The sequence below is a fragment of the Ambystoma mexicanum genome, chromosome 6q (genome assembly GCF_040938575.1).
Source record: "Ambystoma mexicanum isolate Mex_15411 chromosome 6q, UKY_AmexF1_1, whole genome shotgun sequence".
Taxonomy (NCBI): domain Eukaryota; kingdom Metazoa; phylum Chordata; class Amphibia; order Caudata; family Ambystomatidae; genus Ambystoma; species Ambystoma mexicanum.
The window spans coordinates 1,321,345,242-1,321,373,192 of NC_090937.1; the positions used below are offsets into that span (position 1 = coordinate 1,321,345,242).

The following is a 27,951-nucleotide window of genomic DNA, read 5'->3' on the forward strand; positions in this document are numbered from 1 at the left end:
AATAGGTAGTACAGTACTGTGGAGCAAGGAAACGCTGACCAAAGTTTTGTATTAAAAAGAGAATATATATTTATTTTATACACTTCTAAGTCAACACATAGATCACATTTAATAAAGTAAGTTAAGTTTAGTCAAAATAAAATCATATACAACTCCCTATTCAATTGTAGACAAGTTTGCGGTATAGTGAAAACTGAGCAACACAGCACAGTGAAAACCTACTACAAATGGCACTCTGCCAATTCAACGAAAGGGAGGGAAAGTACAAGTTAAACCAAAATATCTTCAGACACCCATAGCAACACTTCCCTGAAGTTTTTGTGAACAAGTAATGCACAGTAACACTTTAACCAAAAGACAAGTGAATGAAAACTGAGCAAAATGGCACTCCACAAGTTCAAACAGTAGGAAGGAAGAGGGGTTTAGAAGATTTAGGTGCATCGACACATTTCTCATTGAAAACTAATCTAGTGAGAGCAGATCTAACAAATCAGCCAGAGTCAATAGGCTTGAGCCAGAGTCAGTGGACAGGACCAAGAGCTTAGGAGCAAAAATGTTCTTGTTGCTGCAGTCAAGTCTTTAGTAGAAAACTTTTGAAGAGGTAGATGCAAGGCGAAAGACAATGTTAAGAGAGAGGGCGGCCGACCCCACAAGTAGTTAAAGGATTTAAAACACCTTTAGGGCTACCACGGATAAAGGGCGGCCTGGCGGAACAATGTACCTTAAACATGGAGAAGTGGCTCCTGCGGTGGCGGTTGTTCCTGATAGTTCCTGCAGGTCGAGGGGTCCAACAGAGGAAGAGAGTCTCTCGCCGTGGAGGAAGGTTCGGGTCGCTGCACTACCCAGGTATGAAACCAGCCCTGGTGCTGCCAAACGAAGTTTAAAAGATACGCTCCTTTTAATCGTGGTCCGGGTCGATAGCTGCCTGGCTATCCGGTCTTCAAGTGCGGGGCACTGTCGAGTCGACCAGGGCAGGTCCGAGGGTGCAATAGGTGAACTGGTTGACCCCACCAGCTCAAGAGAAGGAAGCTCCTTCGCTGAAGATCTCCTCTCGTTGTGTGGAAGAAAAGTGGTGAGACGATCAGGCAGGGCTTCACCGGTGGTGTAGATGCTGAAGATGTCTTTGGCTTCTCTTCCCTTCCTTTCCGTAGTTCCAGTGGCGACATCTTGCTCTTCCAGTCCTCAAGACCCTGCTTTTATGCAGAAAGAGAGCCATTCATACAGCCTAGCTGTCACTCACACAGTGGAGTGGTCATCTTGGCGGAAGACTCTCCAGCCTATCAGGTTGGAGTGCAACCTGAGTTGCTGTGGAAACTCTGTCCGGGGGTTCTACTCCCCCTCCCAAACAACAGACCCACCCCAGACTCCGTGGCACCGAAAGGAGGGCTTCTTGGCAGAAGCCCGCCAAAAGGACGAACAAAGGATCCCGACCTGGGTTAGGAAAATGGAGTAAGACTCGAGAAAGAAGTTTTAACAAAGTTCTGGCAAATAAAACCTACCTGAGTAAAGTTAATAAGAAAATAAACCGGTGGTATGTTAGAGGCTGTCAGTAAATGTGGTGGCCTCGAACTATGGGAAAATCCCATAGAGAAATATTTGCGGTCGAATATAAAAGGTAGTAACCACTGCCACCAGCCAGAAACTTTGTCGAGGGGGACTTTAAGGTACCCTCTCGAACATGAACCTAGGGGAAAAACTATTAACCCCTTCCATATTAAGTTGGGTGTACTGGTTAAGTTCATAAAAATCGACTAGTAAAGTCAATGGGGACTTTACATGCCCTGGGAGACAGTAGTCAGTCCCAGGGTATGGAGTCTATGTTTGGAGGTCGATACGACACCCCTGTGCCACTGCACGGAGGGTGCTGTGTGACACATGTGCATAAAGATGGTTCCTATGGGTGAGAGAAAAGATCCCATAGGCATTAAACACAAAAATAGCCTAGAACACACATAGCAAAAATGCCTAAGAGTGGGAAAAAGAGTCTCACTCTTAGCAGGTAAAAATTAATAAACCCTTCAAATCCAGCAAAGCTGCTGGGGGACTCTATAGGTAAGGGAAATTAGCCATAAAATGAGAATTCTCCCTAACACTCGCCCCCCCCAGACTAAGGGACAGGAGGATCTAATAAACTCCTGGATGAGTCTCATACCACTAGTCGGTTAAAAACATCCTAGAGAGACCATCAGCATTTTGGTGGTGACATCCTGACATGTGTTCAATGGTAAAATCAAACCCTTGGAGGCAGATTGACCATTTTAGCAGTGTTGGGTTTTCCCCTTTCATTTGCATCAACCATCTCAAGTGTTGGTGGTCTGTTTGCATGATGAAAGTAGATCCATACAAGTATGGTGTAAACTTCTTCAAAGCCCACACAATGGCAAAACATTCTCTCTCAATAGTTGCCCACCTTGTTTCAGGTTCCTTCAGTTTCCTACTGATGAAGCAAATGGGGTGTTCCCTACCTTTCTCATCCAGTTGACTGAGTACTGCATCTATACCTATATTGGAAGCATCTGTCTCTACAATGAAGGGTTGGTGGTAGTCAGGAGCTCTGAGAACTGGAGCTTGACAAAGGGCTTTCTTTAGGCTTTCAAAGGCCTGATTGCACTCCTCATTCCATTTGACCTTTTTAGGAAACTTGGGAGAAGAGATTACATTCAGTGGAGAAGCTATGGTCCCATAGTTCTCTATGAAATTCCTGTAATACCCAGTGAGGCCTAGGAAGGCTCTCACCTGGGTTTGAGTAGTAGGTGTTGTCCATTTCTGCACAGCTTCAATCTTGCTGAGCAGAGGCCTTATTTCTCCACCTCCTACCTCATGCCCAAGGTAGACCACTTTACTCTGTCCAATTTGGCATTTACTTGCCTTTATGGTCAGTTGGGCCTGCTCAAGAGCCTGCAAAACATGTCCCAGGTGGTTCACATGTCCCTCCCAGGAGTGGCTGAAGACTGCAATGTCATCCAAGTATGCCATGCAGAAGTCCTCCATCCCAGTTAGAACTTGGTTTACCATCCTTTGAAATGTAGCAGGTGCATTTTTCAGTCCAAAAGGCATAACCTTGAATTGGTATAAGCCAACTGGGGTAGAAAATGCAGTTTTCTCCTTGGCATAGTCTGTCAGGGCTATTTGCCAATAGCCTGACGTAAGGTCAAATGTGCTGAGGTACTTGGCTGCGCCAAGCCTATCCACCAACTCATCTGTCCTTGGCAAAGGGTGGGCATCAGTCTTGGTGACTGCATTAAGAGCTCTATAGTCCACACAGAATCTCAACTCTTTGGAACCTGCCTTTGTGTCATGATGCCCGCTCCCGGGGAGCCGGTTCAAGCCCTGCGTCCCCGAAAGCGGACATCCAGTCCCCAAGGAAGGACCCAGCAACCCCATATAGGGGCCCTTTGGACAGTGTCCTGGCGCCTACGGCGCCAGGCTCATAAAAGACATCAGTCCTGGCACCGCATTCCACTCACCTTTACAGGGCGCCTCCATGTTCAGCAGCGATCATCCGGATTCACAGTCACGCCCCAGCGCCTAGGGAGAAAAAGACCAGAACAAAAGGTGAGAGAGAGAAGGGAATAAGGAAAGCTAAATCTCCATGTTAAGACTTACCTGTTGATTCATTCCCTCTTCATTTCGGGTCCGCGCCGCATCCTGGCATTTCCGGACCCCGGCCCCTATGGGGAAAAAGAGACATCAGCGTTAATGAGCGAATGAAAAGACATTACCAAAAAACGCTCATTAAAGACTTACCTGATTTCTACAAGGATTTCACCTCTCATCTCGGGTCGGTGCCTGTTCCCCGGCATTCCGTACCCCGGCCCCTATGGGGAAAAAGACACTAGCATTAGTACATTAATGCATGGACACAAGGGAAATCTCTTATCAAAAAACTTACCTGGAAGCCAAGCAAGTTTGGTTCTCACCAATCCGAAAACCCAGTGAAGTAACTGGATACCAACGCGCCCCTGCATCAGAAGCAGGATGGAGAGCTCGTCCTTCCAGACCCTAAGAAGGATACTTCTGCGAGCCAGACAAGCCAGATTTGGGGGCCCGGTCCAGTCCGTCTTCCGAACCCTGCGCATCACCTTAGAAGAGGTCACAGCAGCGCGAACCAGGCCAGCGCCTCCGTGGGAGTCAGGTGAGCGTTACAGAACGCGAAGCCTTCCTACAAATTCCCACCCAGGCGCTATGGAAAGTTCTGAGACTGATCAGTTGGCCCAATTACTGGGGGAATTACGGGCCGAAGTACATGCCGCTCGTCAAGAGACTAATGCCCTCAGGAGGGAATTAATAATATCAAAGGAAAGAACTGATGACCTAGCCAGACAGCTTTTGCAAGGTCAAGCTGGGCAAACTCCTCTACCCGGTTCCGGAGGGAACCCCGCTCCTGTGGTTTCCAGTAACCCTGTGCAGATTAATCTACCTGGAAACATGCCGCTGGCCCCACCCGAACGCTTTGCTGGGGACCCCAAACGATTTGCCGTATTCATGAATCAGTGTCGTTTGCACTTCCTATGCAGACCTGGGGCCTTCCCTAATGATCAGACCAAGGTAGCCTTTGTATTGTCATATCTCAGCGGCTGCGCTGCCGATTGGTCAGTTCCACTGGTTACTCAAGATGACCCGATTCTCCGTGGTTTTCAAAGGTTTCAAGCAAGCATGGAAAGGTTATTTGCTCGACACTCTCAGAGGCAGGCTCTGGATGACGAACTTCTATCCCTGCGACAGGGCAATCAGGACCTCCTATCCTATATTGCAACCTTTAATAGATTAATTGTGGAAACGGGATGGCCAGAGGATAAGAGTCACGTTGTTTTATCGAGGCCTACGCGGAGAACTTAAAGATGTCTTGGCCCAAGTTGTAAATCCGCCCCAAGAATGCACAGAGTATATAGACTTAGTGGTCCAATTGGATCACAGACTTCAAAACAGAAAAGCAGATCGGTCCAGGTTTGAGACCCGGGTGTTGGTCAAGACCCATGCTAATCCGAAGGGAGTTGATGTCTCTGAGCCTATGCAAATTGGAGGGTTTAAAGGACCCTTAACTCGAAAGGAACGTGAAAGGAGGCGGCAGTTAAAATTATGTCTCTATTGTGGGAATTCTGGACACTTTCTACGAGATTGCCCGGCAAAACCGCCCCGAAAGGCGGTAGGAGCCGCTGATAAAAACCATGAAGACTCTGTTTCGGGAAACAACTCCGCCCGATATGTGTAGGGGTCCGCTTGCCGAGCTTGAAAACGAACTCTCAGACCTCGCATTTCATTGTGCCAATGGTTCTCGTAGATCCAGAACAGCCTAAGCGGTTGCATGCAATAAAGGCATACATCGATAGTGGGGCTATTGGAAACTATGTGGATCGTGAATTGGTCTCTAGGATTAACCTCCCTCTCCGTCCTAAAACCAGCAAAGATGTCATCACCACAGTCGATGGAACTGAAATTGCCTCGAGACCGGTAACACATTCCACTACTGAGGTGACTCTTATTGGTCCCGACGGCCAACGGGAGGGTGTTGTGTTTGTTTAATCAAGGCTCCACAGTTTCAGGTTATTCTTGGAATCCCTTGGTTAGAGGCACATAATCCTCGAATTGATTGGCGAGCTAAGAGAATAACCTTCCCGGATTGTACACAAATCTGCTACTCAGAAAACCTGAAGATTAATCTAGCATCTGTAACCTCTGCCTCCATGCAACTACCTCCGGAATACCAAGACTTTCAGGACGTCTTCCAAAAGGAACAGGCCAACACGTTACCTCCTCACAGATCGTACGATTGCCAAATAGATCTGGTGCCCGGTGCACAACCCCCTTGTAGCAGGATTTATGCCCTTACCGGACCTGAGAATCTGCATTTGAGACAATATTTGGATCAATACCTAGCTAATGGTTTTATTCGCCCGTCAAAGTCCCCGGCATCCCCGGCTTTGTTCTTCGTGCCCAAAAAAGAACTTGTATCGAATACCGCGCATTGAACCAGATAACGGTTAAAAACCGTTATCCTCTGCCTCTGATCCCTGAACTCCTTGACCAGGTGAAGGACGCTTGCATATACACCAAGTTAGATCTCCGGGGGGCTTATCATCTGGTACGAGTTAAAGAAGGCGACGAATGGAAAACTGCCTTCCGTACTAAATACTGATTATTCGAGTACCAGGTGATGCCTTTCGGATTGTGTAACGCGCCGGCTGACTTCATGAATGATGTCCTTCGGGAACTCATCGATGTTTGTGTTGTCGTATATATCGATGACATTCTGGTGTACTCCTCTTCGAAATCTGATCACAGAAAACACGTCAGGGCATTACTTGAAAAACTGCGCCAACACAAACTATTTGCTAAATTGGAGAAATGTGTTTTCCATACCACAGAAGTCGAGTTTCTAGGTTTCATCTTGACACCCAAAGGAGTCTGAATGGACTCAAGAAAAGTGGATGCCATCCTCAAATGGCCATCACCTAGCTCTGTAAAAGGGGTTCAAAGCATGCTCGGCTTTGCCAATTTCTATCGCAGGTTTATCCCGGAATTTTCACGCGTGGTACAACCCATTACTGCACTCTTGAGAAAAATAAACGTTTTGAATGGTCTGAAGAAGCCGAGCAGGCCTTTCAGGATTTAAAAGCTTTACCTCCGCACCTATATTGAAACACCCGCGTCCAGATCTCCCTTATCTCGCTCGACATACCATCACAGTGATCACTGATCACCGGAATTTACAGTATTTGAAAACCGCCAAGGCTCAGTCATCACGGCAGCTCCGATGGGCTTTGTTTTTCGCTGAATTTGATTTTGTGATTACCTATCGACCTGGCTGCAAGAATGGCAAAGCAGACGCCTTATCCCGAATTGGAATGGGAGAATCTGATACAAACTCAGAACCAGTACCAATAATTCCCGAACAGAGGATTCTAGGCATAACTTCGTTACAGACGCTTGAAGACATTCAAGCCAGAGTGAAACAACTCCTGGACCCTACAACCTTACAGGATTGGATACAAAAGGGATCAGACTTTACCATAGATAATGGTTTACCTTATTTCCAAGGACGCTTATTCCTGCCACATAAGGAATTACACAAACTAGTTATTTCCGGTTATCATGATGCATTAATAGAGGGACACCCCGGTATTGCCAAGACAGAGGAAAAGGTGAAACGACAATTTTGGTGGCCCTCTTGGCGAAAAGATGTTAAATCTTTTGTGATGTCCTGTGGTGTTTGCGCCCAAAATAAAAGTCAAAAGAAGAGACCAGCCGGTCTCCTTCAACCTCTAGACATACCGCCAGCACCCTGGCACACCCTATCAATGGATTTTATTACGGACCTGCCTCCTTGTTCGGGGTATAATACTATTCTGGTAATTGTGGATTTGTTTTCCAAAATGGCCCACTTTATTCCTTTGAAAGGTTTACCTTCAATTTCTGTCCTAGCCAAAGAATTCCTCGAAAATATTGTTCGGCTACATGGATTCCCATCTATACTAATCTCTGACCGGGGAAGCCAATTCATTTCCCACTTCTGGCGCAAATGTTGTCAAATGGCGCAGATCGACGTAAGATTATCGACCAGTCACCACCCTCAGACCGATGGTCAGACCGAGAGGACAAATCAGACCCTTGAGCAATACTTACGGTGTATGTTACAGCAATCTGAAAGCAACTGGAAAGACATTCTTTGGATAGCCGAATACGCATATAATAATTCGGTACACTCTGGAACTGGCCACAGTCCTTTTTATACTTTGTTTAGCATCGCCCTCGAACCTCAAACCTTGACTCACCTCAGAACCTCGGAATGCCTGCAGTAGAACATCTGTATTCTACAATTACCCAAGCCTTCAAAGAGGCAACTACGCATTTACAACAAGCCAAGAGAAAATACAAGGAGAATGCTGATCTACATCGGAGTGAAGCACCTCCGTATCAGATTGGGGATCAAGTGTGGTTAGCTACCAGACATTTACCACTCAAAGGGCCTCGAACTTTTAACCCAAAATATCTGGGACCTTATTCTATTACGGCAATAATTAACCCAGTGGCTGTTAAACTTGATTTACCAGCTAGTATGCGAATTCACCCTGTTTTTCATGTGTCCCTTCTGAAACCAGTGTTACCCGGAACCCGACTACTCAAACCTCCAGAACCTATTCTAATAGATGGGGAGCCCGAATTCGAAGTGAAGAACATTTTAGACTCAAAAATGTTTAGGTCAAAACTGTTCTACCTAATTGATTGGAAGGGGTACGGACCTCAGGAGAGGTCGTGGGAACCCAGCGACCATGTGCATGCACCTCGATTAGTCAGGAAATTCCACCGACTCTTCCCAGACAAACCAAAACCCCTGGAGGGAACAACCTTGGGAGGGGCCTTGGGGGGGGGGGGGGGGGGGGGGGAGTGCTGTCATGATACCCGCTCCCGGGGAGCCGGTTCAAGCCCTGCGTCCCCGAAAGCGGACATCCAGTCCCCAAGGAAGGACTCAGCAACCCCATATAGGGGCCCTTTGGACAGTGTCCTGGCGCCTATGGCGCCAGGCTCATAAAAGACATCAGTCCTGGCGCCATAGGCGCCAGGCTCATTATGGAAGTGCTTGGGTGCACTTACCTGATGCAGACCATGCTGCAGGATCCCGGCCTCCTTGAGGCCTGAAAGGAACTACTTTACTTGTGGGACTAATTTACCATCCGGGCATGGTCGGGGAAGGATACATACCTGATTGGAGGAAGGATACATACCTGGAACTTCTTCCAAGGCTATTTAAACCCCACCTGAACAGCCACACATGCTTCGCGTTGTTCTGCATCTAGCAGCTGGACGCTCACCGTGTCTGCTCCTGCATCCTGACTTCTGCCACGCCTGCCAGCATCCTGGATCACCTGCAAAGGAAGAGAAGAAGAGAACAGAAGAAGGAAAAGTCCTTACCTGCTAAATCCGCATCCCGGAGACATCTCGCCGACAATCCTGAAAAGGAAGACTTTTATTTAAAAGCTCATCGCGTCGATCGCTGCAGCGCCGCATTCCACTCACCTTTACAGGGCGCCTCCATGTTCAGCAGCGATCATCCGGATTCACAGTCACGCCCCAGCGCCTAGGGAGAAAAAGACCAGAACAAAAGGTGAGAGAGAGAAGGGAATAAGGAAAGCTAAATCTCCATGTTAAGACTTACCTGTTGATTAATTCCCTCTTCATTTCGGGTCCGCGCCGCATCCTGGCATTTCCGGACCCCGGCCCCTATGGGGAAAAAGAGACATCAGCGTTAATGAGCGAATGAAAAGACATTACCAAAAAACGCTCATTAAAGACTTACCTGATTTCTACAAGGATTTCACCTCTCATCTCGGGTCGGTGCCTGTTCCCCGGTATTCCGTACCCCGGCCCCTATGGGGAAAAAGACACTAGCATTAGTACATTAATGCATGGACACAAGGGGAATCTCTTATCAAAAAACTTACCTGGAAGCCAAGCAAGTTTGGTTCTCACCAATCCGAAAACCCAGTGAAGTAACTGGATACCAACGCGCCCCTGCATCAGAAGCAGGATGGAGAGCTCGTCCTTCCAGACCCTAAGAAGGATACTTCTGCGAGCCAGACAAGCCAGATTTGGGGGCCCGGTCCAGTCCGTCTTCCGAACCCTGCGCATCACCTTAGAAGAGGTCACAGCAGCGCGAACCAGGCCAGCGCCTCCGTGGGAGTCAGGTGAGCGTTACACTTTGGTACTAACACAACTGGGCTACACCAGGGACTAGTAGAGGGCTCTATTACCGCGAGATCAAGCATCTTCTTGACCTCACCTTTGATGTGGGTTCTGATATGTTCTGACATTCTGTACCCTCTGCATTTGACTGGCAGACAGTCACCAGTGAGAATATCATGCTGGCCCCAAGGGGTCAAGCCTGGTGAAAGTGAGAACAGGGAGGCAAACTGATTTAACATAGATGTGCACTCCTCTTGTTGCTCAGGTGTCAGATCTGAAGAGAGATTAACTCCTTCAACCTTTTTGTCCAAAGGTAAGCCTCTAAGGAGGCCAGGTAGAGCTTCACTCTCCTCCTCCTCTTCCGATGAAGCTAGAAGCAAGGCTCCTACTTCAGATGTAGAGACGTAGGCTTTGAGGCGGTTGGTGTGGAAGACTCTGGGAGCTTCCCTGGGTTTGCCCAGATCCACCAGATAGTTGACCTCTCCAAGTTTTCCCACAACCTTGAAGGGTCCCATCCATTTGTCTTGCAAGGCCCTCTGCCTTGTTGGAGCATAACGAGAACTAGCTGGTCTTGAGTGAACTCAACCATGTTAGCCTTCTGATCATGCCAATGCTTGACCAGAGCTTGTCCAGCTTTCAAGTTGTCACTTGCTTCTGCCATCATGCGGGACATTATCCGTCGGAGACCTATCACATAGTCAGTCACTCTGACTGGCTTGGGGGAAGGAGCACTCTCCAACCCCTCCTTGATCAGGGCCAATGGACCTCTGACCGGATGGCCATAAAGAAGCTCAAAGGGAGAATAACCTACCCCCTCCTGAGGGACTTCTCTATAAGCAAAGAGAAGGCATGGCAGTAGAAGGTCCCACTTCCGTTTAAGGGGTTCCTCTAAAGCACCTATCGTGCTGTTCATGGTTCTGTTAAACCTTTCTACCAAGCCATTTGTCTGAGGGTGGTAGGCAGTTGAGAACTTGTAAGTAACTCCACAGGTTTTCCACATGGCTTTCATGTAGTGGGACATACAATGTGACCCCCTGTCAGAGATTACTTCCTTAGGAAGCCCAACCCTGGTAAAAATACCAAGGAGGGCCTTAGCCACAGCCGGAGCTGTAACAGTCCTCATAGGAATTGCCTCAGGGTACCTAGTAGCATGGTCTACTACAACAAGGATAAACCTGTTGCCTGAGGAGGTTGGGGGATCAAGGGGACCAACAATGTCAATCCCTACCCTCTCAAATGGGACTCCCACGAGAGGCACTAAAGGTGCCACATTCTTGGAACCAACCTTGCCAGAAGTCTGGCAGGTATGGCTGCTCTTACAGTACTTATCTACTTCAGCCCCCATCTTTGGCCAATAAAAGTAGAGAGAGAGCCTTTCCTTGGTCTTCTTGAAACTCAAGTGACCAGCCAAAGGTATCTCATGGGCTAGTTGTAAGAACTGTTGTCTGTTTGTTTGAGGTACTACAAGGCGCTTGTAGTCTCCAGGTTTAGACTCAGTTGGTTCACTGTAGAAGAGGCCATCTTCCCAGTGTAACCTGTACTTCCCAGGTTCTTGCCATCAGCCTGAGAAGTTGCCTGTTGGCGGAGACCTTCCAGAGTTGGACATTCTCTTTGGCCCTTACGGAAAGCTGATCTGCTGGGTCCACCTTCTGCCAGTAAAGACTGCAGCTCAGGATGGTCAGCTGGATCTAAATCTCCAATGAGGTCCTGGCCTCCTACTAGCTCTTCTTCAGAGTCTAGTTCAACCACACAGGGTTCAACCACCCTCTCAGCCGCAGCTGGAGTGGGAGTTACTGGTGTAACCTTGGACAACCTAGGGGAAGTCCTTGTTGGAAGCACTGGAGTGCTTGCTGCTGGCTTTTACCTTGGAGTTTTGGGTTGCCCTTGGCTCCTGATCTGGTTGAGACTGCAGTAGTTTGCTCCAGTGGAGGAGGAGTGATATCTTTCTACATCATCTCCTGAGAAGAACCTCTCAAGGTTTTCGCCCTTGCAGGTTTAGTGAGCTCCTGTAACCTTTTACTAGGAGGTCTGGGGGTATGTGACACAACTCCAAGAGCTTTAAGGTCATTACCCAACAGAACCCTTCCTCGCACCTCGCATTGTACACTGACAGGTATCTTTACAGTCATATCATTGCACTGGATGAGAACTGGTAACTGGGGACACATCTGCACAGGTCCTTCAGCTAACTTGGTGAGGCATTTGGGTGCCTTAGCAACATCCTCTGCCTTGAAAAATGATTCATCCACCACAGTTATGCTGGCCCCAGTGTCCCTAATGGCAGGAGTCTCCTGACCATTCACCTGGACACTGTCCTTATAATACTCTTTAGTATTATCTGGGATCGAATTATATACATCTAAATTCTGTTGTTCCCACAACCCCAGAGAGACTAAAGAAACACTGGCTGAGACTCCTATGGGTTCATCAGCCAGCAGTAGAAAGGTTCCACTTGCCATTGGGACTTCCTCTTCTTGAGCGAAGGCTAAGGAGGCAAGCTGGATCCCTGAAGGTTGACCCTTACATCTGGGATCTCCTTTCACATGGTCAGTGGCCTTACAAACATAATAAGAGCCAAAGGCTCTCTGGAATGGAGGCTTGTTCGGACCTCCTTCTGGTCTGAGACGAGAAGGTACACTAGCCTGATTCGGTTTCCCTTGTGGCTTACCCTTATGGTTTTGTTTGGGGCCCTCTTTGGAATTTGCAGTATTGGAATTCTCTTTGGAGTCCTTTTTAGGCTGTCTCCCCTCATCGTTTTTCTGAGTTACCCCAGAATCCTTGTGAGTGGCCCTGTTGGCAACCCACAAGTCAGCAGCCTTAGCTAGTTTTCTGGAATCTAATTCCTTTGAATCAGTGCTGTCTGAGCTCAGGAGAGCAGGCATCATAAATTGACTCCAACATAAACAAATTTCTCATACCTTCATAAGTGTTCACTTTGTAACCCTTAATCCACCCCTCTAAGTTTTTCAACCCTTCACTCACCCAGGTAGCCCAAAGGGTACCATCATGCTTTTTGAGGGTTCTAAACCTCTTAAGATACTGGGAAGGGGTTTTCCCAAATATAGCTATCAAAGCTAGTTTCACACATTCATAATCCTTCTTATCCTCCTCCCCCATTTCCATTACCACATCAGTTGCAACAGGGGGAAGCCTAGAGAACAACCAGGTGAGTAAGTCATTTCCTGTGATGTTCTGGAGCCCATGATTATATTCAAACAGAGACAACCAATCCAACACATCCAACTTCGGCTCATACGTACCAATCAATTCCTAGCCATCCGGGGTCTTTTAGGACTGGAAGCATTGTCTACAGATAATTTCTTCATTTCTAGCTTATGCTTGAGCTCCATTTCCCTTAGCCAGAGTTCTTGATTCAGTTCTTGGTGTCTTTGTTCAGCCTGAGTTTCCAGTCTCTTGAATTCTAATTCAAGTTTCATTTTCTCTAGCTCAAGATATTGAGGACGAAGTGTGGGACCTGGTAAAGGTCCAGTAGGTACAGCTGGCAGAGCAGACAGAGGCCTAGGGGGGACAGTCACAGCAGCCTCACCCTCCTCTTCTGACTCTTCCTCAAGATTATCAACATTTTGATCAATATCAATCTATGTACTGTTATCTACTGTTTCTGGCATGGTAGGTTCCTCTGAACCATCATCCAGACTTTGGTTAGCTAACAACCTTTCTATCAATTCCATTTTCTTGCCTTTAGTCAGGAGATTCTTATGCTTACAGAGAACTCTTAAACAATCAGCAGTTTTTGTAGCAAGGGACTCTTGACTATAATTTTCCATAGTTGACATGTAAGAAAGATTACTTTTTCAGTGCTAAGCTTTGTGGTTAGTTGCACTAAGGTCTCTTAAAGCACTCTAAAATGTATACTCAATACAAATCCCACCGCTGCCACCAGTGTGAGGCAGAAACCTGTGCAGTTCCCTTGGGGACCACTGCAAAAGATTTAGGACTATAGGTGTTGGCAGTAAACCCACTTGGTAGCAGTCTGTAATATCCAGATTTACCTGGTAGCTGTGGCTGAGCAGTCAGACTTCCCTCAAGAAGAGTTAGGCAGTATGCAAAGTATACACAATAGGCACTCAGATACAATAGCACAAGCAAACACTGACCAGAGCTTTGGTATCAAGGTATATAATTATTTATTTAAAAAAACACACTCATTGAAACACTCCAGCACTATTATGGTAAATCACTCTAAACGCAGTTACTGTTATTATATATACATCCCTTCTTCCTTATCAGACAAGTCTTAGTTAACACCACTTATTTCCAGACAGAGGTGAGCGCTTAACTATAGATGGCATTCCAATAAGTTAACGAAAAAGGGAGGGAAAAAGGCAGAATGTAGGAAAATACACCACATTAATACTTAGGAACTCTTAAGCAAGGCAGGAAAGTCAAAAGTTACTTGTGAGCCAAAGTCCATAGGCCGGGCCCACTCTTTGGGAGAGCAGGGCACAAATGCACCCAAGATCACACAATGACAACAGGCTTAAAAAGTCTTTCAGGGAGTTCAGAAAGGTTTTAGTTAGGTTTCAGAAAAGTTTAGCCAGGGTGTCCCAGGCTAACCCAGGGTCGAAAGCTGGGGGCTAAATCTACCCCGTACAGTCGGTTGCAAGGGAAAGCCAGGCGGAACACAGTACCTTATGTGGAAAGGATCCTCCAGCGGGGGCAGTTGTTCCTGGCAGCGGGTGCAAGTCGCGGCGTTGTCCAGAGGAAGAGAAGATCTCGACGTGGAGGAAAGATGAAGGTCGTTGCACTGCCAGGGAAAAAACCAGCCGCAGAGTTTTCCGGTTAAAGGTACTACCCTTTGATTCGCGGTAGTGGTAAAACGTGGTATCCCGGTTGCCGGGGTGCTTGGCACAGGCAAGGCGGCCACGAGATGCTCCAGGAAGCGAAAAAGGAAGCAGACTGGTTATCCCCACCAGTCGAAGGAAGAAGACTCTCCGGGCTGGAGATCTCCTCTGTCGTTGTGAAAAGTGGTGAGACGGTTCAGCAGGGCTCCACCGTTGGTGTCGTCGTAGCAGGTCGGCTCAGCTTCTCCCTCGTCGGGTTCTCAGGTCCTGTGGCGACTTCTAAAGTTCCAGTCCCCAAAGCACTGCTTTTATGCAGAAAACCCCCATTCACTCAGCCTAGCTGTCACTCAAACATGTTAAGTGGTGAGCCGGCCGGCTCACCACTTGGGCCAATCAGGACGGAGTGCGACTTGGGTTGCCTAGGCAACTCAGTCCAGGATGCCTAAATCCCCCTCCACCCCTCCTAAGTACCCCAGACAGAGTGGCACCACTTTGGAGGGCTTCTGTGGAGAAGCCCGCCAAAAAGTGGAACAAAGAGCTCAACTTGGTTTGGAGTCACAGAAGCGAACACAAACGCCATTTTAGAACCGAGTTCTGGCAAAAAATACCAACCTGAGAATTAATATTAAATAAATAAACCAGCGGTATGTTCGAGGCTATAGGAATTAAATAATTAAAGTTGGTAGCCTCGAACAATGGGAAATCCCATAGGGATATATTCACGGTCGAATATAAAAAGTAGTATCCACTGCCACCAGACAAAACTCGATCAGGGGGGACGGAGACGTGCCCCCTCGACTAACAGACCCCGGGGCAATCGAATTGCCCCGGCCAGTACGTCCACAATATGATGGTTTGTACTGGTTCTGTTCAGAATTTGAGACTAGTAAAGTCACTGGTGACTTTACATGCCCTGGGAGACAGTAGTCAGTCCCAGGGTATGGAGTCTGTACTGGGGGTCACTATGACACCCCTGTGTTACTGCACTGAGGGTGCTGTGTAACACACATCACAAAAACACATGAAGCCCTATGGAGTAAAAGACCCCATAGCCCATTAAACGCATCTGGAGTCAAAGAGACGCACTCAAATCATGTCCAAGAGTGAGGTTGAAAGAGTCTCACTCTTGGCAGGAGAAAAAAAATAAACCCCAAAAATCCAGCAAAGCTGCTGGGGGACTCACTAGGTTAGGAAATTCAGCCTAAACGGAGAATTCTCCCTAACACTTCCCAGTGTAACCTATACTTCCCAGGCTCTTGCCCTTCAAGCTGAGAAGCTGCCTGGTGGCGAAGACCTTCCAGAGTTGGACATTCTTTGTCCCTTACTGAAGTCTGCCCTTTGGGGTCCACCTTCTGCCTGTAACGACTGCAGCTCAGGATGGTCCACAGGGTCAATATCTCCAATGAGTTCCTGGCCTCCTACTAGATCTGAGTCCTCAGGCTCTAGTTCAACCACACAGGGTTGTGCCTCACTCTCAGCCTCAGCTGGAGGAGGAATCACAGGTGTGATTTTTGGCTAACCTAGGAGATTTCCTGGTTGGCAGCACTGGAGTGCTTTCTGCTGGTTTCTTTTTGTAAGTCTTGGGTCTCCCCTTTGCTTTTGGTTGTTTAGAGATAGCAGTAAGTAACTCCAGTGGAGTAGGAGTGATTTCTTTTTCTATCAACTCCTCAGGAGAGCCCCTCATGGTCCTCTCCCTTGCAGGTCTGGTAAGCTCCTGTAAACTCTTACTAGGAGGTCTGGGAGTACTTGACACTACTCCCAGGTCTTTCAGATCATTGCCCAACAGCACCCTTCCTGGTACTTCAGATTGTACACTCACAGGTATCCTGACAGTCATTTCATTGCATTGGATGAGAGCTGGTAATTGGGGAAGCATCTGCACAGTCCCTCCAGCTAACCTGGTGAGGCGTTTGGGTGCCTTAGCAACATCCTCCACCTTGAAAAAGATTTATCCACCAGTAATGCTGGCCCCAGTGTCTCTAATGGCACGAGTCTCCTGACCATTGACTAGGACACTGTCTTTATAATGCTCTTTAGTATTAGGAGGGATAGAATTATACACATCTAAATTCTGTTGTTCCTACAACCCAAGAGATACTAAAGATACACTAGCTGAGACTCCAATTGGATCTTCAGCTAGTAGTTGATAGTTTCCACTGGCCATATGTACTTCCTCCTCTGGAGCGAAGGCTAAGGAGACAGTGTGGACCCCTGAAGGTTTACCCTTGCATGTGGGATCCCCTTTCACATGGTCAGTTGAGCCACAAACATAACATTTTCCAAATGTCTTTATGAATGGTGGCTTGCTCTGACCTCCTTCTGGTCTGGGACCATAAGGTACACTAGCCTGATTAGGTTTCCCTTGTGGCTTACCCTTATAATTTTGTTTGTGGCCCTCTTTGGAATTGGAATTATTTGAATTCTCTTTGTTGTCTTTCTTTGGCTGCTTTCCCTCATCCTTTTTCTGAGTTACCCCTGAATCCTTATGAGTAGCCCTGTTGACAACCTACAAGTCAGCAGCCTTAGCCAGTTTCTTAGAATCTGACTCTTTTGAATCAGCTAAGTAATGTCTGAGCTCAGGAGAGCAGGCATCATAGATAGACTCCATCATAACAAGATTTCTCATTCCTTCATAAGTGTTAAATCTATAACCCTTAATCCATTTCTCTAAGTTCTTCAAACACTCATTCACCCAAGTAGCCCAAGGGGTACTATCATGCTTTTTGAGGGTCCTAAACCTCTTAAGGTACTGGGAAGGAGTCTTCCTAAATCTAGCTATTAAAGCTAGCTTTACACATCCATAATCCTTTCTCTCCTCCTCCCCCAACTCCATTACCACATCTGATGCAACAGGGGGGAGCCTAGAGAATAGCCAGGGGATCAACTGATCACCTGTGATATCCTGGAGCCCATGATTATATTCAAACATATCAAGCCAATCTAATACATCCAACTTAGGTTCATACATACCCACAATCTCTTTAGGCATCTGGGGTCTTTTTGGACTGGAAGATGTAGAGGATTCGGGAAGAGAAGCATTTTCCAAAGACAATTTCTTCATCTCAAGCTCATGGTTGAGCTCCATTTCTTTGAGCTTTAGTTCTTGGTGTCTCTGTTCAGTTTGGACACTAATTCTTTTGAATTCAAGTTCAAGTCTCATTATTTCTAGGGAGATAAATTCAGGACTTAATGTGGGACCTGGTAAGGGTCCAGTAGCTACAGGTTGAGGCCCTTGAGCAGGCAGAGGACCAAAGGGGTGACATATTTATCCTCCTCTTCCTCATCTCTCTCAACAATAACATCTTCAACATTATCCTCATTACTGTTTGCCACATTTCATGGAATAGTGGGCACTACAGCACCACTATCCAGACTTTGTTTCTCTAACAGTCTATCAATCATTTCTTGTTTCTTGCCTTTGACAGGAAGACCTTTCTGTCTACACAGATCCCTTAAATAATCAACAGTATTAGTAATGAGTAGCGGCAGAGCAGCAGTCTCAGGCAGTGACTGCAGGCTATTCTTTTCCAGTCTGTCTACAGTGTAAGTTCCTGACCAGCGACTAGTTAAAAGCTCCCTGATTCCGCGGAGTAGCGACAGAATAGCAGTCTCAGGCAGTCTATGGCAGCCATGGACGTATACCCGTTTAATCCTGCAGAATGTGACAAAGACTCTCATCAAAGGAGCTCACGCTCTCGTACTCGAGCTGAAGTGGGGAGAAAACAGCCCCTGAGTACCGAGAAAATTCCACTGCACCCCAAGCAAATTAACTTGAACAACAAAGACACACTGGTGCAGAGAAATGTGGCAGGTGAATTACCGAATCAATATCACACAACGGGCCCAGGGAGCTGTGGAGGCTCCTGTCCTAAAACAATTTGGACCAAGGAGCAGGCGGCGGCAGCGAAAACAACACCCACAGCACGGGGAGCCCAGGCTACAATATCAAGCGCCAACTATGAGGATATGCGGGGAGAGGCAAACGTCGACTTACTGCCCGCCCGCCAAAACACGTATTCAACAAACCTCAACTTACCGGTGGAATCCGCGGTTTCGCTGGATGATGCCGGCGGTGCTTCCCGTATACGAGGCTGTGCCTCTTCGGCCGCAAACTCCCCGCTGCCCGTCGGAGGACGGACGGCGTCGATTTCTGCGGAGATGGGAGTGGCCTCTCTGCGGGAGCAAGCCGGGAGCAAGAGAAGCCTCCGGAGAGCGATCGGGACGCCGCAGCTGTGCGCCCTCTGGTGGGGTCGCACAGTCAGGAAGCCGTCGAGAACGACGATGATCCGCCAGTAGTGGACGCCCAGGAGGGCCCCCTGGTGGCAGAGCCAATTGAGGCGTGGACAGAAAATGAACAGGCTGTAAACCTGTACGAAGCCCCCTATATGGGTGGCCAACAGGGAGGTATACCGGTAAGGGTGGATGTGGAAATCCACCCGCTGCCTCTAATTACGCTTCTACTACAGCAGGGACAAAAGTAATAGATCAAAATGAAGACGGCGAGGTTCTGCGCCAACAGAGTCACACCATAGAGCGTCCACCTATAAGATCGCCGGACATCCAAACAGATGAAGGTCCGTGTCCCAAAAACTGAAAACCGTGCAAAAAAAAAACATGTCATCAGTTCCTTCTTTAAGCCAACCTACACACCCAGGAAAATTGCCAAGGTCTAAAGGAGCAGAACCCAACATCATCGAAAAACAGAGAGCCAAAGGGACAATAAGACGAACTTTGAAAAACACAAACAATAAAAGTCAACCAGAAAACAACATCTTCTCTTCTCAAATCTTAGCAGACTTTTTTGTGAAACGTCGTAAGAGAAAGTTCGAAAACATATGTGAAATAAGTGACAGCGAGATGTTGGAAGTTGTCTACAGCTCAGAGGATTTGCTGATTGAGAAACCTAGTGCAACTTTAGACACAAGTGTGCCTAGCCTAGAGGGCCAAAAGAACCCATCGACCAGTCCAATGGATGGGACAGAAGAACCTGAGCCTACCCACATGTCCAGAGACGAACTCCAGTTAGATGCAACTCCATCAATGATACTAGAGAAGGAGATTTGGACAGATAGCTTGAAAACTCCCCAATTGATAATAGACAAAATGCAAAATGACAAAGACACAGCGGAGGAAAGAAACAAAAGGCATATGGAAAGTGACGAAGCTGCTGCTTTGACTTCGATACCTGAGGCAAACAATCCTGTGGCTAAAGATACGTACATACATACCTGTAATTACTACGCCAATTAAGGAAAAGGGAAGAAGCCCTTGCTGACAATCTATGCCTGAGAAATCACCTGAAAAAAGAAAATGGACATAGTAACGCTGATGTCAGCAGTCGCGGTGGCCATGGCGCCCTTCACCAAACTATGAGGCCATAAATAACTCATTAAAAGACCACAGCTCTTTATTGGCTATAATGCACGCAAAGATTTTATATTTGGAAGGTTATGTCACTGCGGTGGAAAAAGAGAAAACAAAGGCATGCACACTCCGACACCAATTGATACCTTCAGAGGAAACCGAAATAACCTCTACAACTATAATCATCGAAAGGGGGACCCAAACTCCGGACAGTGAGCCAAACAAAATCCAACTGCCATTGAATGTAACGGAGAGTGCAGCCATGCCTACCACTAAGCCAAGTTCTACAGTTCAAACGCCAGCTAAAAAGTCCAAGTCCATCAGTTTACTGCGGAGTAATCTAGAAAAGAAAGGTAGTGCTAGCAGCCTCGAGGGCCCGAAGAAGGTTCCAAACTGTGTATGTGGAAAAAAAGACACTATAGTGTCGTTTGACTCTGAGAAACATCCATCGAAGGCTAGTGAACCTGCGATAAATAAAGACATCTCTATTTTCGCACACTGCCGACCGACAAATGTACCAGTCATGAACACCGAGCAACAACTGGTATTTTGCTTACCGGTTCAGGAAAAGAGCTTCACTGATAGGAAGCTGATCCATAAGGGTGGATTAAGGACAGACACAAAATCAAATTGCTCAACTCCAACTCACCCAGAGGAAGCTTCTATTCCAATCTGTATTGACCTAATGGAGACTTCCAAAGCTTCAAACACCTCAAAATGTACAGAAGAGAGGGGGGCGCTCTTGAGCAGCCTGCAAAATGGCTGCCTAGTGCAAGAGCTCCGTGCCTAGCCGCCTTTCATCCTTCGACATCTGCAGTTCTGCACCCGATCCTGTGTCTCTGCTACGATCCCTGCATTACTACCGGTGAGCGATATTCGCACGTCCATTCCCGGAGGAAATCGGACCCCTGGTGCTGAAGATCTGGTCCTCCTGCTGCGTCTTCTGAGGGGCTGCCTTGAGGCCTGCGGCGGGCCCCGTGTGCGCCGTGACCTGATCGGGTGCCTCCCGCTGGGCTCGCTGCTGGTTGCTCTGCCCCTGGTGCCTCGGAGCACACACTACATCTGTGGGCCTGTCCGCCCTCATCTCGCCCCCGCCTGTCTGTCCTTCCCGCCCGGGGTTTGGGCTGCGGCCGCTCACGGCGAGCCGGCTGCCTGGCTGTGGCCGGGAGGGGCTTTGGCTGCGCTGTTGGAGGCGGGCCTGCGAGGACCGCTGTTGGGGCCTGTTCCCTGGGCCGCTACTGATCTGCGGCTCCTTGGGGTTGGCACGCCAGGCTGTGCCCCCCCTCCCCGAGATCCGGAGGGCTGCCGCGGCGCTTCTGGGGGCTCAGCGCCGCGGCTTCGCCTCGAGCGGGGTGCGGCTGCGCCCCGGCCCCCTGCTACGTTTTGAGCCCGCAGGGCCCTCCGGGGGCTGCCCGTTCCGGCGCTGCATGGCCAATCCAGCGGCCTTCAGGTGAGGAGTTGAGGGGGTGGCTCCACTGGTGTCCCACATGCATCCATGACTCTTCTGCCCTCCCCCCTCTTCTAATACTGGCCAGCAACGTGTGCACCATTAGGACCTTGCCTTGGGACATCATGACACTGCCATTCTACAGAGGATTGCCCAAACATCCATACCACAGCTGCGTGTCTGTAGGGGGAGCCTCTCCCGCCTGATGAGCGCGTGTTACACCCGCTGAGGTCTCCCTCCGCCGCCTTGCCATACACTGATCAGAGGTTGTGATCTCCCCAGACCTGACACTGCTCCCTGTGGTAGTGCCCCCCGAGGGAGCTGCTTTAAAGAACGTGGTGATCCACTTTGTGGGGCTAGCAGTGTGTCCCATGCTTGGCTGAGCTATATATTTGGACTTCCCACGCACAGGGCCTCCTCACTACCTCATTCACTGGCTGGGCTGGTCACAGGGTGCTGCAATCTCACGCTTATCGGGTCACCCTCGCCAAGCCTATAGCAGCCCACTAACGCCGCGGCGCGTGCTGGTGACTGTTAGGCGGAAACCTGTGCAGTTCCCTCTGGGACCACTGCAAAAGATTTAGGACTACAGGTGTTTGGCGGTGAACCCACTTGGTAGCAGTCTGTACCACACAGATTCACTTGGTAGCTGTGGCTGAGCAGTCAGACGTCCCTCAAGAAGAGTTGAGCATTATGTGGAGTATACAAAATAGGGCAATCCTTCATAGCAAGACAAGCAAACACGCAACGAGGCTTAGTGTAAAGATATTAAGGTATTTATTTATAACGAAACATCTATGAAAAACACTATGGCACTTTCACGGCAAACAAATCAAACACAATTACTCTACGAAGAAGAAACGCTCAATCCCCCTAGAAATATCTCGACAAGTCTAGGTTCTACCGGCAACACTTATTTACAGACAGAGGTGTATACCTCAACCTAGATGACACTCGAATATTAGTTAGGACGGGAGAGAAAAAGATAGGCAGGTTACGAAATCAACTTAGTTCAGTGCTTCACGGGTAAAATGCACGGCAAGAAGGCAAGAATCACAATAGATCATAAAGTTCAGAGGCCAGGCCCACTCGGAGAGAGGCAAGGCGCTATGTCCCGAAAAAGTCTCTAGTGGAGATGCATTCAAGTCTTTGTAGCAAATTGTTATCGGCAGATTGAACCAGTTCAGAACAATAAATGAGAAAAGCTTGGAGGCGACCCAACGGAAAGGAGAGGATTAAGATACCTCACTCAATCCGATCGAAAGGGAAGCCAGGCGGACACGGTACCTTGTTGTGGAGGGCAGCTCCGGCGGGGACAGTTGTTCCTGGTGGTGGATGCACGTCGGGTCTTTGCCAAGAGTAGAGAGTTCTTGTCGAAGAAAAGTGAAGTCCGGTGCACCACCAGGGAAGAGACCAGCCGCGTAGTGCTCCGTCACAAGGCACCACCTTTTGGTCGCGGTACAGGGGTAGTGGCTATCCGGTTGCCGAGGTGCGCTGTTCGGGCAATTCGACCACTGCGTCCTGAGGCGAATAAAAAGCAAAGGGGACTGGTTGTTCCCACCAGTCAGGGGAAGAGACAGGGAGATCTCCTCTGTCGTCGGGAAGTGGTGAGTCGGCTCAGCAGGGCTCCACCGGAGGTGTCGTCATTGCAGGTCGGCTCAGCGTTACCCTCGTCGGATTCTTAGGTCCTGTGGCGACTTCTGAAGATCCAGTCCCAAAAACCCTGCTTTTATGCAGAAAACCCCCATTCATTCAGCCTAGCTGTCAATCAACACATGCTAAGTGGTGAGCGGGAAGGCTCACCACTTGGGCCAATCACTCCAGAGTGCGACCGGAGTTGGCAAGGCAACTCGGTCCAGGGTGCCTAAACCCCCTCCCACACCCCTGTGGTAACCCAGACAGAATGGCACCACTTTGGAGGGTCTCTGTACAGAGCCCGCCAAAAGTGGAACAAAGGGCTCAACCTTTGGTTTAGGAGTCACAGAGACGAACACAGACGCCATTTTACAAACCGAGTTCTGGCAGAAAATACCATCCGATAAACCTATTTAAGATAAGTAGATCGGTGGTACGTTAGAGATTAACGAGAGAAAATATCAATCTCCAACAATGGGACGAATCCCATAGGGTTAGGTTCGGGGTCGAACATAACAAGTAGTTTCCACTGCCACCAGCCAAAACTCGACGAGGGGGGACGGGACAGTGCCCCCTCGAGTAACAGGTCCAGGAGTAATCGAATTACCCCTACTAGTACGTCCACAATAAGATGGTTTGTACTAGTCCTGTTAGTAAATTTAGGTCTAGTAAAGCCAATGGTGACTTTACATGCCCGGGGAGACAGTAGTCAGTCCCCGGGTATGGAGTCTATGGTGGGGGTCTGCTAGGACGCCCCAGTGTTACGGCATGTAGGGTGCAGTGTAACACACATAGAAAAACATATGAGACCCTATGGAGTAAAAGACCCCATAGAACACATTGACATTCAAAGGAATTACACACATTCATGTCCAAGAGTGGGAGGAAAAGAGTCTCACTCTTGGCAGGATGGAAAAAAACAAACTCCCGAAATCCAGCAAAGCTGCTGGGGGACTCACTAGGTTAGGAAATTCAGCCTAAACAGAGAATTCTCCCTAACAGTGACCCCTAACACTACCGGGGCCTGCTCCCTCCATCTCATCATCTTCCCCTCTGGGGTTTTCGCACCGCAACTAGTTCTGTGCTCTCTGCCATGTCGAGCCGCTCCACAGGAACTGCTAAAGGGGGTACCATGGACAAATTTGCTAAGGCGGTCCCTCGGTCTTAAGTGGGCCACACGCCACCCCCACAAGAGGAACCCGACAACGACCCTAACCCGGGGGTGCGGCACCAGACCTTACTGCCATGATGGAATTGATGGCTAAAAACTTTGCCTCCTTCCATGAAAAGCTTGACAACATTAATGCGAATGTTGCCTCACTCAAAACCCGTGTTGACCAGGCTGGATCTAGTATCACAGAGGCCGAAAACAGGATCTCCACCAACGAAGATATGATACACACACTTCAAGACACTGTGGCCACCCTATCGCGCGACATGAAGAGCGTAAATGCAAAATGCGACTACTTGGAGGCCCGCTCCCGCAGAAATAACCTGCGCATTATTGGGGTCCCTGAAACTGCCCTGAAGGGGCGCATGGAGGACGCGGTCTAACAATTGCTCAAGGACTTGCTGGGTGATCCGAACCTCTCCCCTTATTTCACGGTTGAGCGGGCTCACCGGGCCCTATCCCCACGACCCAGACTAGGCGATAGCCCCAGGCCTATCATAGCCAAGAGAACTGCCCTTCAAGCCTAGAGCACATTCTACTGTGGGCACTGGGGCATCCATAACATTCATTGCAAATGTTCCCCTGGGGTCCATTTGCAAAGCGGCAACTTGGAGTTCTGTACACACCTTTACAAAACACTATTGCCTAGACACTCATTCTAGGTCTGATTCTCAGGTGGGACAAGCAGTAATAAGACATCTTTTCTCTACTGTCCCTTCTCACAACCCACATCCAACTCCGGGTACTGCTCGCTAGTCTATGCACAGCATGTGATTCTAAGCAGATTAACAAACATCGGAAGACATGCATTACTCACCGCAATAGCATTTCTGATGATTGTATCTGTTTGGATTCACATGCGCCCTCCCTACCTCCCCGCTCGGGGTGGAAGGAACATAGACGTCTTACTACTTTCTCTCTTTATGTACTCACTCACTATAGCCTGGGCTCCCTCTAGCAGGAAAAAATACAATCGGAGGGACCTCGGTGCGTGAGGGATTTTGGGTACACTACACGTCACAATAGGGATAGTGCTACGGACACGCCTATGCCGACGTCCCCTTTTGGTCCCCGAAAGGCAAGATGCAATACTCCGCGGTTACCACTGGATGTCGGACCAGATGCACAGCATGTGAATCTAAGCAGATTAACAAGCATCAGAACCAATATTATCAACATTTGAGCTATTACGGTGAGTAATGCATGTCTTATGTTATTTTGATAGTAGTCTTATCAAAAAGGACTACCAGAAAAATACTGCAGTTTTATAACTAGCATAACCAAATAACTAAACATAAACAGGAACTGCAGGAATAATGTCAGTCCCTATTGTCTTTAGATTCTAAAAAATACAATATCAGAAAAATATATATAAAACATATTTTGATGTTACACCAAATGTATACAATACAATTTTTCAGTCAACCATCTTTAGACAGAAAAATATAAAGACAATAAAAAGAAAAATCTTAATCATATGATGTATACCAGTTTTGCAATAAAATTGAGTGATGAATTGATGGGTTATTAGATTCAATTGATAAAGATGTTTCTATGTTTCTATTTTCTTTTTATTGCTTTAATTTCTTTCTTTATGAAGATGGTAAACTATATATATTAGGTATAAAATATTTATTTTTAGAACTTTGTTTTCAGCAACTTACAATACAAAAAAAGGCAGTGGTTCAGTGAATTCCCCTTCTGTTTCTACAGCAATTCTTCCTCACATGTACCGCTGCATATTCACATTCTCATCACTTTCACATAACACAGCATCCTTTATTGTCCATCTCCACCCGCCACCTCCCCCAATCCTCTACCTCACAAATACAAATATTTGTTATATATAATTTTCTGATTGTATTTTTTAGAAGCTGAAGACATTAGGGACTGACTTGATTTTCCAGTTTCTGTTGTTTGTTTAATTTTGACTAGCAGTAACATTTGTTGCGCCTTTAAGTATAATTATTTTTTATACATCATTGCTAATCCTTCGCCTGAATTATGCTTCAAATATTTTGTTAATCACATTGATTATATTTTGGGTCTTTGTCCTAAAAATGCTGCTTATGTGTATTTGTGTACTCCATATGCTCATTTACTATGTTCACAGCTCTACAGTACATCTTTCTATCATAAAGCTATCTGCAATGTGCATTTTCTTTTAGAATGTGTACCCATACAAGCTTTGTTTCTTTCTGTGAACCAAACTATCCCACTTTTAGAAACAAGTAAATGTTTGAATCTGTGTAATCGAAGATAAATGTTGTATTTATTTTCTTTTTATTGTTCAGGAAATAGTTCAGATTGAGAAAAGAAAAAGAGGAAGGCCTAAAAAGCCTCTGCTACCCGCACAAGACAGTAGTGAGTACTACTTGATAACAATGTTGACATTTTTAAATGTGGAAGTGTCTGCCTATTCGTATTCTTCATTCCACACTTCTCCTTTCAAATTTGTAATCCAGAAAGAAGTATGTTGGTTCATGTTAAGTGGAATTGATATGTAATGCCTACAAAGTGTGCCACTGTTTATGCATGATGTATTGTTTTAAATGGACAGTATTTCTCCCTAAAGGAAACACCACACTCTCTAATGGTAGCGGCAGCAAAGCAGTCAGGCTTATTCAAGATAGGGAGGAGATAGGCTTATTCAAGATGGGGAGGAAGGCTGGCATAAGAGTGCAATCCCTCCCATTAGTCTCTCTAAAGAACACACTACAGTGGTAGACTCACCAATATACTGTTTTGTTTCACACAGATCTATTTATTAACTCAAAATAAATACTTGGGTTAAGCATAACACACAGTAGAGCATAATGTAGATGTAAAACCAGCAGTGGTAATTTAAGACCCATCTCATGCCTTACCCTAAAATGCAAGCCCCATACCTGGTGGCAGACACTACATATATGCATTTTGAGAGATGTTAAGAGCATGGAAAGCTAGACAATATAAACATACATTAAAATAATCATATCCAAGCCCAGGATGTCATACAGAACTTAGTCAAAGCATTTCTTTTAGACTCTAGTACAGATTAATTTTAATAATACAAATGCACACTACACAGTTGTATTGATTTGTTTATTTATAGAGCGCCTTACACCAAGGCACTGTACAATGGAACAACTCATACAGTGAACAACAATAAACATTGGGAGAAAAATTACATAATGAATCATTCGACAACAAAACAGTGCAAAAAGCAATTAACTGAGGGGAAGGGGAAGTGGAGAGGGAGTAGGATTGGTGAGGGGGAACAGAAGGATAGAACGAGTGAAGAATAGAAGGGAGGGAGAATGAAATGGGAGTGGGGAGAGAGGAGTTAGAAGAGGGAATAAGGGGGGAGGAAGAGAGAACAGGGGAGGCATTCAAGGAGGAGAGTGGAGGAGAAGGGATTTAAGGGAAGTGCGAAATGAGAGAAGGGTCGTGGAAGAGCGGATTGAGAGGGGGAGTGAGTTCCAGTGAAGAGGAGCAAGGAGTTGGAAGGAGCGGAACCGGGAGGAAGCACAGGGGGAAGGAGGTACAGTGAGGAGGAAATGGTCAGCAGAACGAAGTGAGCGAGACGGGGAGTAAAAGGTGAGCAGGGAGGATGAAACAGGGTTAGACAATATCCAAGCTAAGAGGGCTAGTAAGATTAAGGATAAATGTAGTCTCCATACCCAGACCCATAAGGGCATACTACACTCCAAAGAACGAAAACACATGAAGCAAGGAATTATACGCGTATCTTCAGATGGAGGAGTGTTAATGCAAAGATTTAAAAATCTAGAGTAGTTTGGGGTAATAGCTACAAATCCAAATCTTTGTGGACAATTTCATGGACAGTGGAAAAAAGTCACTGTTCA

At 47.3% G+C, this 27,951-nt stretch overlaps 1 protein-coding gene across 2 annotated transcripts in view; it reads left to right on the forward strand.

Annotated features, from left to right (window-relative positions):
- BOD1L1 (biorientation of chromosomes in cell division 1 like 1) overlaps positions 1–27,951 on the forward strand; it is a 926,227-nt gene that overhangs the window by 303,430 nt on the left and 594,846 nt on the right. For both annotated transcript variants that reach the window (XM_069631944.1, XM_069631943.1), the window contains exon 12: positions 26,398–26,467. In XM_069631944.1, coding sequence (XP_069488045.1) covers positions 26,398–26,467 — 70 coding nt within the window. The remainder of the gene's footprint in view (positions 1–26,397; positions 26,468–27,951) is intronic.